The sequence below is a fragment of the Oryza brachyantha genome, chromosome 11 (genome assembly GCF_000231095.2).
Source record: "Oryza brachyantha chromosome 11, ObraRS2, whole genome shotgun sequence".
Taxonomy (NCBI): Eukaryota; Viridiplantae; Streptophyta; class Magnoliopsida; order Poales; family Poaceae; genus Oryza; species Oryza brachyantha.
The window spans coordinates 6,087,235-6,103,106 of NC_023173.2; the positions used below are offsets into that span (position 1 = coordinate 6,087,235).

The window sequence follows — 15,872 nt, forward strand, 5'->3', positions numbered from 1 at the left end:
TAATACATGATATCAGATAGATACACTAAACTGAAATTAATATATGATTGACTGAACAAAGACATACAGGTGCAGATAATCATCTAACAAATCCATTTTGAAGTAATCTCCCTTCAAATATGCAGCATCTTGCAAAAAAGAAAAAACCAGTGCAAATTGTTAATAGTGTTTTAGTTCCTGACATTTAAGTCGTTGTCTTCTCCTTTGTTTCTGCTTTCAAAATTTATTTATTTTTAATCTTAGATTTATAGTTGATTTTAGGATTTGTTTATCATTGTTTATTTAAGAGAAATTTACAAACGTGTTATTATAATTTTACAAAGTTAGAAATATGTCATTGGTATCTCAATGACATATGGGCCCGCATGAGTCAACGACATGTGGGTCATGATAGCATATCTCTCATTTTAAAAAATTATACTGACATCCTTACAATTTTCCCTTTATTGATATTTAAATACAACATCCCCTCATTCAATTCCTACCGCCTCTCGTAAGCTTCCAATTCTAACATTGTCTACGAGCAATCACGTCGGAAGTAAATGAAAAGACCAAGAGTGATTGTTTGGGTGTTTCATAAAAAATGCCAAACAATATATTTTTAAACGGAAAATAATTTATAAATAAAAATTTTATACGTCTTCTTAGCGATTTAAAAGCCAATCATTATATATATATATATATATATATATATATATATATATATATATATATATCAATCATAGCTAACTGCACCGAGTGCGTTAGTGTACAGGGAATTTTTCTTGCCTCGTCATATGACCAGTTGAGCAAATATTTTTGTTGACTAATATGAAGTTTGAACTTATCAAGATTGACCTAGCTAAATGCACACTCTCGATTCAAGATACCACTGAGAATTGATGATGGTGTCATTTGTAGCTTTACAAAACATAGTGGAACGACCAAACTTTTACGGATGGCATTGTTGATCATTTAGGATGAAGCCTTTGTGACTAAGGCCGCGTTCATTTCAACCCTAGTAAGTTAACTTACCCTGATGCAGAAAACGTAGTAATAGATTAGTACATAATTAAATAATTAATTAAGAATTAATTAGATCATACCATTATAAATTTGCCAGTTTTGAAATATGCCATTATAATTTGACTAATTATAAAGATGCCACTATAATTTTGTAACTATTTTAGATATATCATTTTTTGACCAAATTGCCCTTTGCACATGTCAAGGGCGTAGTAAACAGCATATGGGCAATATGGTCCAAATTTTTTTTAAAAATGCACCGAAAGGGAACGGAGTGGCATATTTCTAATTGTTCTGAAATTATAATGACATCCTTACAATTAGTCGAATTGTAATGGTATATTTCAAAACTAGCAAATTTATAATGGCATAAATCTAATTAACCCATTAATTAATTATTAATTATTAAAAAAATATAAAATAGATTAATATGATTTTTTAAAACAACTTTCCTATAGAATTTTTTTGCAAAAAATATACCGTTTACCAGTTCGGAAAGTGTGCGCGTGGAAAACGAGGGAGGTAAGGGCTAAGAGGCAATCGGTGGAGGCACTGGACAGCAGTATAGTGACGTAATGAACAAACCAAATCTTCCTTTTGGTGGAGAAACAGTTGTGTTCGGAGATGATTTCAGGCAAGTTCTTTCGGTTGTTCCAAAGGGGTCAAGGGGTCAAATAGTAGACGTTTCATTGCACATGTTTAACTTGAAAGTCCATGTGCATCTGGTGCACAATATGAGGGCACAAAGCGATCCGTGGTTCGCGGAATACCTACTACGGATCGGTAATGGCACTGAAGATGTCAATGATATTGGAGACATACATGATATATGCATGCCACATACTGGGGATGACAATGACATAGACAAACTAATCGAGAGTCCTTCTGTCCATTTTCATCCTTATATTTGGAACTGTTAAATTTCTGTATTAAAATATTTCAAGCTCGAATACAAAATCAAAAAGAGATTACATGCCCGCTATAATCTTTAAACAAGCATGAGTCAATCGAGTATTTTTACAAATTTTCAACTTTTGTTTTTAAGTTCATTGCAATGCATGGACATTTTGCTAGTAAATTTATAAATGTAAACTTTATATACACATAAAGTTTGCTATTGTTGGATCAGCCCACTACGGTTTTACTGCATAGATTGATGAACTGTACACGCACGCATGTCAGCCGCCGATTTTTTGCTGGACGGTGATGTTCGGTTGACTGCACGACCGTGCCTTCGGCCGTCGAAGGCAGACGATCCAAATCCGGCAGTACGTGCCGACAGAGGTGGGACTGGCCGTGCCGTGCCCAGCCCATCGTGCTTCGTGCCAAAATTAGTCGTGCCGGCCCGGCCCGATTTGCTCACCGTGCCATGCTGTGCCGGCACGCGAGGGTGATGACACGGCCCAAAAGCATATCGTGCCTGTTTGGGCCATGCCGGCCCAAGCACGGTTTAGTACAGGTTGTCTAGTTTACTGTCGTATTGTCATGTTATATTACGGTGGTCCATACGTCAAAGGCATTAAGCCACCAATGTCGTGTTGTGTCAAAGTACCGAACTAGAGGAATCGTCCTATCGACAAAGTGATTGCGTCTGTGTGAGTACGTGACAATGTCCGTGAGACAAACATGTCGAGTAGCACATGGGTATAGCGTTAACATGACCAATTCCCTAGAAATAAAATCGACCTATTGTGGAAGCATGGTCCAGGAAGAAATTTGGTTTGGCATGAATATTTCGTGCCTCTTTTGGGCCGTGCCGGCCCAAGCCCAGCCCAATGATCATGCCGTGTCGTGTCGTGCCGCCCAACGTGCTTGTATTCTAGGCCCAAACCTGACCCATGATCGTGCCGTGCCGGGCCCGGCCCAATTCTTGTTGGGCCGTGCCGTGCTTTCTGTCGTGCCAGGTCACCGTGCCTTGGGCCGGCTCACAAAAGCACGGCCCAATTCCCCAGCTCTACGTGCCGTCGGCGCTAGCAGCAGCAGCAGAGGCGATCAGGGGAGCGGTGTTGTGATGCCGCTGACAAGGGAATGTGGCACGGCTGCCGGTGCTGGCGAGACCAACTACCCAGACTGAGCGCTGCTTATGTGCATCATCTTGCAAGCGCAAAGGGCTGTTGGCGGCAATAGACCTCGCCCGCCTACGCCAAAGTACCGCGAGGATCGCGCAACGCTCTCTGCGATTTTCCAAGCAGAGTGCGCGCCCCGCGAGATACTGCGGGCATTGCCGAAACACGACGTGGCGAAGGCGCCGTGGGACGCCATCAAGACAATGCGTGCTGGAGTTGATCGTGTTCGGGAGGCGAAGATGCAGGGATTCCGGCAACAATTTGAATACGTACATGGGGTTCAGATGAGAGGAGATGCCAGAGGAATTCGCGTTGCGGCTCTCTGCCGTGGTTGCCGATATTCACGACATTGGTAGCGTCATGGAGGATTAATACGTGATCAAAAAACTACTCCAAGTCGTCCCCAAGCGCTATAAGAAGGTTGCCATACCAACCGAGCAATTGCTTGACCTCACCGCCATGCCCATGGAGGAGCTAGTTGGCAAGTTGTCTACGGTGGATAACTGGAGTGATGACGAGGAGGAAGGTGCCAGTGGGATAGTATACATCACTGAGCAGCAATGGCTGGCACACATGAAACGGAAGGAAGGGAATGGATTCAGTACCAACAACGCTTTTATGGTGAGTTTATTCCTATCCTTTCTTTTATACCATCAGGTATCGATACCTCGAGATACTAATATCCTCACTCGTGCTATCCAGCCCACGATCAATCTAGTATCTCGAGGTACCATGTAATCATGACCGTTCGATCTATCATCACCAACAGTCGGAATTTTAGTATCAACTTAATCGTGAGGTGGATAGCACGAGTGATAATTTTATTATCTCACGGTACTAATACCTCGTGGTATAGAAGGAAGAATCGGAGTAAAGTTTTATGGTACCTTTTACTTAGAGACCTAGTAATATAGTAGGTGCATCTTCCACAGTTGATTTTAATAGATATTTTCGTCATTTGCTTAAATAAAAAAGAACTATTTAGTCGATTATTTTCTTTTATTTACTAACTGGGCCGAGAGAGTAGGCCCATCATCTTCGGCTGAACCGCACGACATTTGCCGCTGAACCACAGGACAAAGAAAGAAAGAAATAAAAGAAATAAACAGAATGCACTGAACAGAGACAGACGTGGTTCCCGTCACCTCCAATCATCGGTTATTGTGTAGGGTATTTCAAATCTTAGATTCAACGAATCAAGTACATCGCTAGTAAACGCTGCAAATATAAACAAGAAAACAAAATTGTCCATCCAAGATCTTGCTTCATTTACCAACCAATATAAAACTTTTCATATGATGTGTCACCTTTAAAAACCATAAATAATACTCTACACGGAAAATGACCTTACACATTGCCAACAATATAATTTATGTTTTGTCACTCTAAAAAAATATTGATGCTACAACTGGGTTTAGAGATGGCAACGGGGACTCGTGACCCGAGACCCGATGGATATTTACTCCATTAGGGTATGGGTATTATCTAAATATATTACCCGTAGGTAAGTAATTGAGCAAATACTTTCACCCGATGGGTATGCGGGTATGGAAACGTTGTGATGATCCCTATACCCGTTTACCCATAAATAATAAATACCCGTAAATTTAAATGCATGTTATGGCCTAATATCATATTATCCTAGCCTAATTAACCAAACTATAGGTATTTAAACCATCCATACCTTTTCTAGCCACACACTATATGAATGTGTGATGTCCTAAGTATCTAACGTCTATACATACACTGTATGAAAAATGTGATATTTAGATTGTTTTGAACTTTTGCGGGTATATAGGTAACCCGATAGGTAAGGTTTAACCAAGCGGGTATGGATATGAGTAAATTTTCTTACTCGTGACAGATATATGTATTTTAATGATACGAAATTTTACTAGTAGGTATGAATATGATATAAGAATACCCGATAGGTATTTACCCATTGCCATCTCTAACTGGGTTACACATGGAACCCAACACCGAATCTCGGGTGGCTGCCCTCCCCTCACCCTCACTCCGTCGGCCTGGGCATGCATGCCCTCAGCGGGAAGAAGGATTGCGGGGTGGCTTTGCCCCAGGTAATGCAACCCCCCCCCCCCCCCACTCCTTCTCTTTTCTATCTATAGTGGTAGGCTGGCCACCCTCGTCCCCGCCCTGCTCGTGCGCTGTGCTGCGCAAACCAGGTGTTTGTGGGAATGTCTGCCAGGATACACAGAACATGCGCGCGTGCTGAGGTTGTGGCGATGATGTGAAACAATTGGTCGATCGTTAATTCTATGAGAGGAATTTATTATGAGCCATTCTCAAGTGTCATCCTTACATCATGGAGGGATACCATCAATCATATATTTTATCGACAGTGTAATCGTACTACTAGGATTCTTACAACATGGTTTATAGCTTCGCCAAACCTTGTGTTTTTGGCCGTGGTTCTTGACAACCATGCTTTTGCAGTAAATTGTCCTACCAACCAAAAATATGTTATGAGTAAATTAGACTGTGGTAACTAAGCTTGTCTCACTGATTCAAGCAGGCGCCCAAATGGTAAAACATCGGATTCATATTTTGTTCAATTAAGCTTACCAAGTGCTTCAACGAAGGTACTAACCGAACGCACCAATATCCTCTGCATACTGTCCATTTTACATCGGTTAGTGTGGACTTTCGACCTCACTTTCTTGTTCTGGTAACCAATGCCCAAACACCCTAATTTTCTGGTTTTGATGTTGCATATAGAAACTTATAGCCATACAATGGTTTTAGTGCCACGTGCTAAATTACATCTGACATGTTGCTTTAGAGCAAGTTCAATAGTATAGCCAACTGCTAGCTCCAATTCATATATAGTCAATCTAATAGCCAATTCATATAATAGTTACCTACAAAACATCAATACATGGTCCTACATATCATACACACATTTTGTTTTGGAGCCCGTGTGCAGCTAGCTACAAATTAGTAGCCCACCTCCCTTCTCTCTCCCCTCTTATCTCTTAAAATATTCTTATAACTGGCTTATAGCTGCTATTGTACCTGCTCTTATGGATCTATTCAAAATAAAACATGTCAATCAATAATAAATCAAATGCAGGAAACAGTTTTCCTCAAAATAAAACATGTCAATCAATAATAAATCAAATGCAGGAAACAGTTTTTCCTGCTTTAAATATGGAATATGCAAACATTACAAGAACTAACCATATGGTGCTTTCGTTTACTGAAATAACTGAAATAATTGCCATATCACAGAATACAAGCAAATAGCTGCCATATCACAGAATACAAGCAAATAACTGCCAAATCACAGAATACAAGAAAAATATATTGTTGTTTTGCCTTCCAATTACATAAAGATACTCATAAATGCTAAATCACACAAAACCTTCAACTGAAAGCAGCCAGACACGGGAAACCACAATCCATGAAGAGAAGTTGGGTTTGTTGTGTTGGTTGTGACCGTTATTCCTTCTTGATTTTTCTCTCATTTGAAATTAAAAGAGAAACAAAGAGAGTTCAGAATGCTGTTACCTAAACATCTGTCTGTCTGGGCCACTCATGGGCTGCCAGCTGGGGAATAAGTTTCTCTATGAAATCCTCAAGCTTCTTACTGAGACTGTTTAGTTTTAGCATAACAAGGTTTGGTCGGAGCTCACAGATACCCAATGAGTCTTCTTGTGTCTGGTTGCAAAGATTTGATGAACTCTCTGGCCATTTAACACTACCTTCAAGCACTAAGCTCTCAAGACAGCGAAGGCTTGGGGCAGTGAACACAGCTAATGGAATCTTGTCACCAGTCAATTTCAAATGCCCAAGGAGCTCAAGCTTCTGGAGAGAACGTTCCAGTGCTACCCCATGATTGGCATCATTAAATTCATGCAACTCCAAAGACCGAAGATTGGTCATCATGTCCAATGGACACATCAGTCCACCCCAATTTTCTGCAGGTTTTACGCCATGGAGTGTTTGAAGATTATTAAGGTCACCAACAGAGTTTGGCAGCTGAAGCTGATTGGCGATCACATGCCTCAATGTCTTAATCCTCCAGAATTTTGGTGCAATACTTTTGACTTTGCTGTTCCTTATGTCTAGGGTCTGCAAGTTTAGGAGCCTTCCTATGCTTGAGGGGAGATTCTGCAGATCGTGACAGGTAACTCCAAGGTACCGTAAGTGAATCATATCACCGATCTCATTGGGCAGCTCCGAAAGGCGTATTCCACCTATGGAGATGACCCGAAGGAACTTAGAGCCATACAGAAACTTTAATGGTTCTTTGTTTGGTATTTTCTTTGAATCATTCTTCAGGTCTAGTGTAGCGCAGGGACCATCTCCCTCTTCGACACGACATATAAAGGAACGCAGTTTGAGGAATTTGTTTCCAAAAGGAATATAGTTTCCACTGTCATTCTGAATGGAAAGGCGGCGCACTGCTGCTGGTGCAAGAACATCAGTGTTGTCATGAATCTCAATGAAGCTAGCTTCGCGAGCCTCAGATTGCAGGAACCTTAGAAGTCGATTATGAACCTGCACCAACGCAATCCTGTCACATTCATTCCAAGTTTTAACCTCAACCAGGCATCTTGAAACAAGCTCCTTGAGATATGCTTGACCTAGATCCTCCATACTCTTGCCCTTTTCTGGTTTGATGAAGCCTTCAGCTATCCACATGCGCATTATCTGATCCGCAGGATGAGTGATATTTGTTGGGTAAGCAGCAAAGTAGAGGAAGCATGATTTGAGATCATGCGGGAGGTCATCAAAACTTGTCGAGAAGATCCTCTCAATTGTCATTCTATTCGACAGTTTAGCTTCTGTGGTTGGCATCATCTGCTGCAGCAAGGCATCCCACTCAAAGGGCTTTTCTTTTGTCAAGAGAACACCAGATATCTTGTTACCTTGACTCTCTACCGCTTCTACTCCAGGCATAAGCTGTTGTAGCACTGAATCCCATTCAACAGGCATTTCTTTGGACCGCAAAAGGCCTGCCAAAACTACAATAGCTAGAGGATGACCCCCTGTTATCATAAAGATTTGTTCATTGTAACTGAGCTTATACCCTTTTGGCTTGGTGTACCTCTCACCATATACCCTGCGACAGAACAGTTCTGCACTTTGGCTTTCATTAAGCCTGCCTATCTGGACAGTACTTCCACTAATGTTTTTGAGATCTTCACCTACTTTTGTGTCGAGGGTTTGAGCATGCCTTGCTACTTCCTGGCTCTCTGGCTCTAAGATGAGCACTACTCTGCTGCCATTTCTGTTGTCTGGCAAGCTCGCCTTCACACAGTTAAGCACTCTTATAGAGTTTATGCCACCCAGGATCACCAGATACCTCTTATCATGCAGAAAAGAGCGGAGCTTCTTCGTGATATCATTGTCTTCCCCTTCTGGTACTTTACTCAATGCCGCCAATGCCCTTTCGTATACTTGCTTGAGGAGATCATTTGCACTAGAATTCGGTGGCATGTTGTACCAGATTAACACATCGAAATGATCTTTATGACGATCGTTGATTTCTCTCCAGATTTCTATCATGAGTGTGTTCTTCCCTATACCAGACTCCCCCAATATGGAAATGAATCTTTGCTGTGGAGTATGTTCATGAGAAAGGAGATTAGTCTTCAGAACCGTCACGTAAGCATCAAATCCCACCGGATTGCCCCCTGTGTTATCCCTGGAAATTTAGTTGCATGAAGGATTAATTGATTTTGGAATTTCCAAATTTCTCTATCCCTATCTAACATTATGTGCCTAGTCCGAATGTAGATATTACTCTGTCCAGTAGTCTAAGTTACTTTTGTGACATTGTTTTTGTTTATGAGCATGTCTAGATTATGGATACGATGCTTTGTTTCCAAATGCTTAATTTTAAGGATCTACAAAAATTCCTGAAGAAAGTAGATACCCCTATTCTTCACAATGATTCACACTGAGGCAGGTATTGATAATAAATTCACTAGATAATTGAATTTTATAGTTGCATACCATGCAGCAACTTCTGTGATAGAAGAGGTCCATGCTCCAGGTGTATGCTCGATCTTGAACTCCTTGTGATTCTCTGATATCTGGTCTAGTCTGCTCTTGATTCTTTTTATCTGACCTGATAAATCATGGCGAACAGAGATTTGCGTACCACAGCCTGTTATATATCTGCGCCAGATTCTCCATCCACGGTAACCCTGGGCTTCTAGATCTACCTGTTAGGTCATAGAAACCACTCATGTGTTAGTTTGTTACCCAATGGCTTATATCACTTATTTGGACTCAAAGCATCAAGTCATGTTGCTTGTTGCTAGAAATTCTGGCACAGAGATAGTATTCACAGGGAGTATATTCATAAACCTGCCATGTACGCATGCATATACATCAGTCATTTGCATCATCATTCACCATTACATCCTAGTATTTACTGAGCATTTTCCCCTCCCTGTCAGTTAACAATTTTCTGAGATGTTCTCCATCACTTCCACCATCTTACATTGCGAGGCTATCATTGGCATTGGCTGTATATTCATTTTTCTTTTCATTATGGTTTTGTCTGTTCATTAGCTAGGCAGAATAGTCACTGTTCTTACACTGAAATATGTTAACCATTTTTCTGTTCCACTTCCATTAAGCTCCACTCTGCCACTTCGGCTTGGCTCCAAGAAACAATATGGGTGTAAGGTGCGAAATCTATTATGGTTGGCCCTGTTTGACATTTATGTGGTCGTGGATCTAACCATAACTACATGATCGAGATGGCTGACACCGGCCTGACGCTGTTTTGTTTTCAGCCTACTTGAATTGGTGTAAATTATCGCCACAAAAAAGGGAGTAATTAATAGAGGCAAGATCCACTCGGTTAGCTGATTACAATTAACCAAACATATAGAACTGCAACTATCTTATTGATGGAACTCATTCTGTTGCAATTAATTAGACATTTATAATTTTGCGACAAGAGTAATCAATGTTACCAGATAGTTGCCTAATATGAAACAACGGCAGTATTACATTTGTGTCCTTTGGCTGGGCCCAAACTATCAAATGAATGAAGTTTGCAATTGTCTAACAAAATCGTTAGCTATTGTTGTAATTTGGTGGGATTTATCAAGGTTATTTCAAAACTTTGGTTATTAGGAGGTAGCTAGGATTTCTTTTTCTTGTCATTTTTCAAGGTTAGTTCAATACTTTGGTTATTAGGAGGTAGCTTGTTCTCTAGGTATATTTAACCACCATGTCTGCAAAGGACTGACTTAGGTCTGGTTCGCTTACCGTGACGGATTTAGCTAACGAGGTTAGAGGGGTCTGAACAAGTTAGATAATGTTTCAGCATTCCTTTCTTTGATCATTGTCATAAAATTTTAGAAAATAAAATTTTAGGAAGATCTTCGTAAAAGCTCTAATAGCTTTAACAGGATAGCGGGGGCTTGAGCCCCGCCACCCCCATGCTAGATCTGCCCCTATTCGCTTAATCCCTAGGATGGAGAGATTAAAGGAGACTTGAGGGACAATAATTCTACACCACACTAGTTATTCAATAAATCCTCTCTAAATCATATTCAATCCAACCATGGAGGGATTACCGAACTAGACCCGAATATATCTGGATAAATTAATTATTGAGTTCGTAGCTAAGGGTGACGCACTGAATCACCTTTCATCTAAAAAAGAAGCTTAATTAGGAAACTAGATGAATAGATCATCTATCTTATTTATGTATCCTTTATAATAAACTATTTTATTGTGTATAACGTAACAATAAAAATATTTCCTTGTAAATAACTTATAAAAATTGTATGGATATAACTAAAAGATTAAAATTCTAATTAAGACATACTAATTATAATTATATGAAGATGTGTTATGTTTTCTTATACAGGTGAGCTAAACAAGAAGTTTATGAGCTGACACGTGAAGTAAAGAATTTTTTATTACTAAGTTTACTTTACAAATATTTATAGAAGATATTTTTATTTTGAAAAAAATACAAAACTAACTGCCTAATGTCCAACTAGTGGACGCGATATAAAAAACATACACTAGCTGGGCGTGGTATATGACATGGAAAATGGCCATTCGGCCCATGGGGACGGCCATTGGGCGCCCCATTGTCACCCAGCTACATGGTGTTTTGAAGCCAGTCTTATACAAAAAGCCAGGTAGCCACCCCCTATACTAATTTGCTGCCTCCCTGCATCCGGTTTTTAAAAACTAGGGTTTGAGAGGCTTGACTCGCGGCAAAGGCCTCCTGATTTTTTCACCGTACACTGGCTAGTATTCGAAATGATGTTATATTTCTACCCATTGTCGCACACCGCAATAATATGTTGATTTATTTATTGTTCACTAAAATAGGGTGCAGTAAGTTAGGAACATATGTAGGTTTTTTTTAAGTAATATATTAGAATTTAGATGAGTACTTATGAATTTAATAATACAGTTAGGATAGAATATAGTAGATTATAGTTTATTTAAAACTCGATGACTATGATTGGTTTGATATTATATATTTTATAGGTAGAAAATGTGTACTCTCGAAAATATTATGAATAAAATTAGGATATGCGCTGCAAGTATCTCAAATGTTTTTTTTTTGGACCCACAGTTGCCATATGTAATATTTGTTGGATTTATTGAACATTCAATATCTGTAGATAAAATTTATGCATACAATACAAACACATTTGATCCTCATCCATGTGCAATTCATATATTTGCAGTAAGGGAGGTTTGACATGACTAGAAAATAAAATTGGGTAGTTCAAACTGCTACAGTGGTAAATTTACTTGGTCTAAGATAAAAGGATAGGTTTACGAAATACAATTTACGATTAATTGTAGGATAAAACCATGCCTGCCCTTCGCTTGGCTCGAGTAAACCACCCATTGGTTTGGTTCATGGTACTTCCCTATATTCATAAATACTTCACCTCTAACATGAGGTCTAAATTTTTGAACAACGTTAACCATTATCATTTTCTCCAATAACTAGTTTGAAAGTAAGCACTACTGTATTTCTGATGAGAAGAAAAGTTGCTATCATAATTTTATAAGCTTATTTCAATACAACTTTATTGTTAATTAAAAATGGTAACCGAATTTTGTTTTAATATTATATATATATAAGATGAGAGGGAACACCTGGCACTAAAAGATGGAGCTGACTTTACCTGCGTACATCTATTTAAACTTGTTATATGATTATTATGTATTGTCAGATAGAAATATTTGTTCTGTTTCACATACTGTTCTTTTGTCTGGAGATCACACAACAATATAAAGAAAAATTCGATCAGAAAATTTCTACAGATTAACTATAATTGTGTTTTTTCTCGGATACATGAGATTGGTAAAGTCCACCAAATAGCATTGGATCTGAACAATTAGATTGGTAGTAAGGCCAATCTCAAAGCTTGGTTTCATGTCACTGTTTCCAAGACTACTAGTCTGGGAAGCTAAATCATGAAACAACCAGACTCAATGGGATAGTTTTGTTGCACTGTTTTATAGGCTTATTATACCATTTAATTCTTGTGTTTTGTTGATATCAAATATGCTAGATAAACTTTGTAGCTGTTGTTGTGTTTGCATTCAGATTGTCCATGCAAACACATACCAAAATTAACTACTTGCAGAAGCACAGATCGACATTCAGAGAAGAAATCAACAACTTGCACATATCAAAATCAAGTGCTTACCATGAGGTGGGGGCTTGATGCGGTGGCCATGGCGGCAGAGATGGGGAAGCACTCACAGCGGGCGTCGGCAGAGTAGAAGCGGGCGTCCTAGAGTCGCAATGGTGGCTACGAACGTCGTCGTCGGCGGAAGCGGTCCCGGTGCAGGGGGCGAAGTAGGCAGTGTCAATGACATGGTTGGGGATGCGGCAGCAGCGGATATCATGGGCGGCGCTGCTGGGAGCGACGACACATGAGATGAAGAAGGAGGTGGCAAGGGCACTGACGCACGCAAGGTTGTCGTCTTCATCCCCAGGCGTCTTCCCACACGTCCTTTCCCTCCTTTGCCAGAAGTGCTCCACCTGGAGCTCTCAGGAGACACTCGATCCATGGAGCTAGATCTGTGGCGGAGGGCGAGATAGATTGGGAGGAGGCGAGCATGGACGGGAAGAAATCGAGAGGTGGCGGGAAGATTGCGGCGGAGCGCGCGCTCTGGAATAAGGCGGGCGGCCGCACGGGATCGCCCGATGAAACTTTGCTCTTCTCAACGCAAGTTTCACGTTGTTTCCAAGCTCTTGGTTACAGTGCGCAAATGTTTCGTGGGGATGAAACGTTCTCCTTCTCTCTCCTTTCCAAATCATGCAAAGATTTTTTTTTGCAGATGTGTCATCCTAATTACTATGTATGACACTCCCATGACATCCCCATTGAGACTGACCTAAGTGTCATCTAATGAAAATGCAACTGGACCCTAATTCCATGGAAGAACGATATAAATTAAAAGTTCTTGCTGTTTAATTTCAGTTTATAAAACGATTTAGTTTTTTTCTAGATTTATCGATGTGTATATATATTTGTATTCAAATTCATCAGTACTGATATTAATATAAGCAAAATCAAAGTATCTTATAATTTAAAACGGAGATAATATGTACTATTATTACCGCAAACTAATAAAACCATCGTTAGATGAGCACGTATAAAGAAAAATTCCTTGGATCGAAGCAACACATACCGTTGAGTACTCTACCTGGGACTGGGAAGAGCTACACAGCTCATAGGTTAGCTTAGCTAGTGCAGTATATCAGTGTGCAGGTGCACTGATGGGATGACCTCGTTGGCCTAAAATTAGGAGACGTTGGTCTAATAATTAAAAAATATTTCTGTATCTCAAAACAATAATTATGGGATTATTTTTAATTATTCCCTGTTATACAGGTGTCTCTCAATACTGACCGGTCTCATATGAGCACATACGAGTCTTACATCCACGGTTCACTGACTGGCTCTACACGTAGCCACGTATAGGTCTCACAACCGCCTTTCACTGAGTTTTGGGTCTACACCCCATCAGTGCGTACAGTAATTAATAAAGAGATACCACTTTTTTTTTAAGTATAAAGAGATACTACTTACTAGTACAAAGTTCAAAACCAAGAGATGTTAACCCAACCAAGAGACTACATCCAAAACGGAAACTGTTTTAAGTACAAGAAAATTCTCGTACAATTTTCTGCCGTCGTTGCTGCGATTGTTTGCCGCGCCGCTAGCATAGATTTACCAGCTGCCGTTTGATCGTACGTACGACGATCGTACGTATAGCAATACTCATCTACAACAACGAGCGTGGGACTAATCCCAAACAGACTGACCTTGTGGAAGAAGTCGTCGAGGGCGTCCTCGGCCTCGAAGGCGACGTCCCGCGTCTGGCGCACCCACACCCGGGTGAAGTCGTCGGAGGCCAGCCGCCGCTTCCGGTCGCCGTCGCGGATGAAGGCCTGCAGCCACTCCAGCCGGTCGCGGAGCAGCATGATGTCGTTCCCCACCTGCACCAGCACCGCCGCCTCCCGCGACGCCAGCTCCCCGAACTTCGACAGCACGGCCGTGATCGCCGTCTCCGCCATGGCTGCCTCCCGCGCGACGTACGTACGCGAGCTGAGCTAGCTAGCTGCTTGTGTTGCTCGACCAGTCTTTTTTGGTTCTTCTTCCTGCCTCAGATCGAGTTCTTCGTTGCCTCCCTTACTTAATTTGCATGCATGCCCTGTAGTGCTGCAGTGTAATTAATGAATGGAACCTTCTCCTAATGAGCTAGCTAGATAGACAGACTTTCCATCGGTCAAGCATTCGTCAGGTCCATTTTTATACGTCATGTTTTGGTGGGTAGTGGCCGACGCATGATTTCAACCTTGGGTATTCGAAATATGACGGTGCAAAAAAAAAATTTATACCTGAAATCACCTGGGCTGGGTTCGTTCATAGGGGTGGGTAAGTTAACTTACCCAGTACGGAAAACGTACTAATAGATTAGTACATGATTAATTAATTATTAATTATTAAAAAAATATAAAATAGATTAATATAATTTTTTAAAATAATTTTCTATAGAAAATTTTTACAAAAAATACACCGTTTAGCAGTTCGGGAAGCGTGCGCACGGAAAACGAAGGGGTTAAGTTAACTAGCAAAGGCAGCCGAACGCGGCCCTAATTGGCTTGTATAACATCGAATAATAAGTGAGATTGTATGATATATATCATATATAACACAAAATGTCAAATTGAACCTAAAATCTCGGCCCTAATTGGCTTGTATAACATCGAACAATAAGTGAGATTGTACGATATATATCATATATAACACAAAATGTCAAATTGAACCTAAAATCGTATTTCATTGAATTAATAACAGCAACTTATAGAAAGTAAAAACATGTGTAACACGTAAAGGATGAAAAAGGATTTAATGAGGAGAATTCTTACAATTTTGATGGCACACTTTGACTATTCATGTTGTTAAAACATTGGTAATATATGAAAAGGTACATTATAATTAAATACAATATTTTAGTAATGAATCCAGTAAGGTAATAACAAAAATAATAATAAATAATAAATATATAAGTTTTTTTAATAAGATGAATAGTTAAATGTGTACGAAAAGTTCAAAATATGGATAGAGTATCGTATTTTATGTAAGGACTTTTACCATCATTAAAATTATCTCAAGTTACCAAGAATTTTAGTATAAATTTTTGGTACCTCAAGATACCCCACTTTTTATACTAAAAAGTATGGTATTTTTTAAGGATGGTAAAAAAAAACTCTTTATATAATCTACACACCGGAAAACTAGAATGACGAGGTAG

The 15,872-nt window shown here is 39.9% G+C and overlaps 1 protein-coding gene across 1 annotated transcript; it reads right to left on the bottom strand.

Moving 5' to 3' along the window:
- Window positions 1-6,495: 6,495 nt before the first annotated feature.
- Window positions 6,496-14,632, bottom strand: LOC102703813 (putative disease resistance RPP13-like protein 2). Its single transcript, XM_006662840.2, has 3 exons — window positions 14,380-14,632; window positions 9,054-9,265; window positions 6,496-8,742 (listed from the first exon to the last, which is right to left on the bottom strand). Exons 1-3 carry the CDS (start codon window positions 14,629-14,631, stop codon window positions 6,600-6,602), a joined length of 2,607 nt encoding a protein of 868 aa, XP_006662903.1. The 5' UTR covers window position 14,632; the 3' UTR covers window positions 6,496-6,599.
- Between the last annotated feature and the right edge of the window lie 1,240 nt (window positions 14,633-15,872).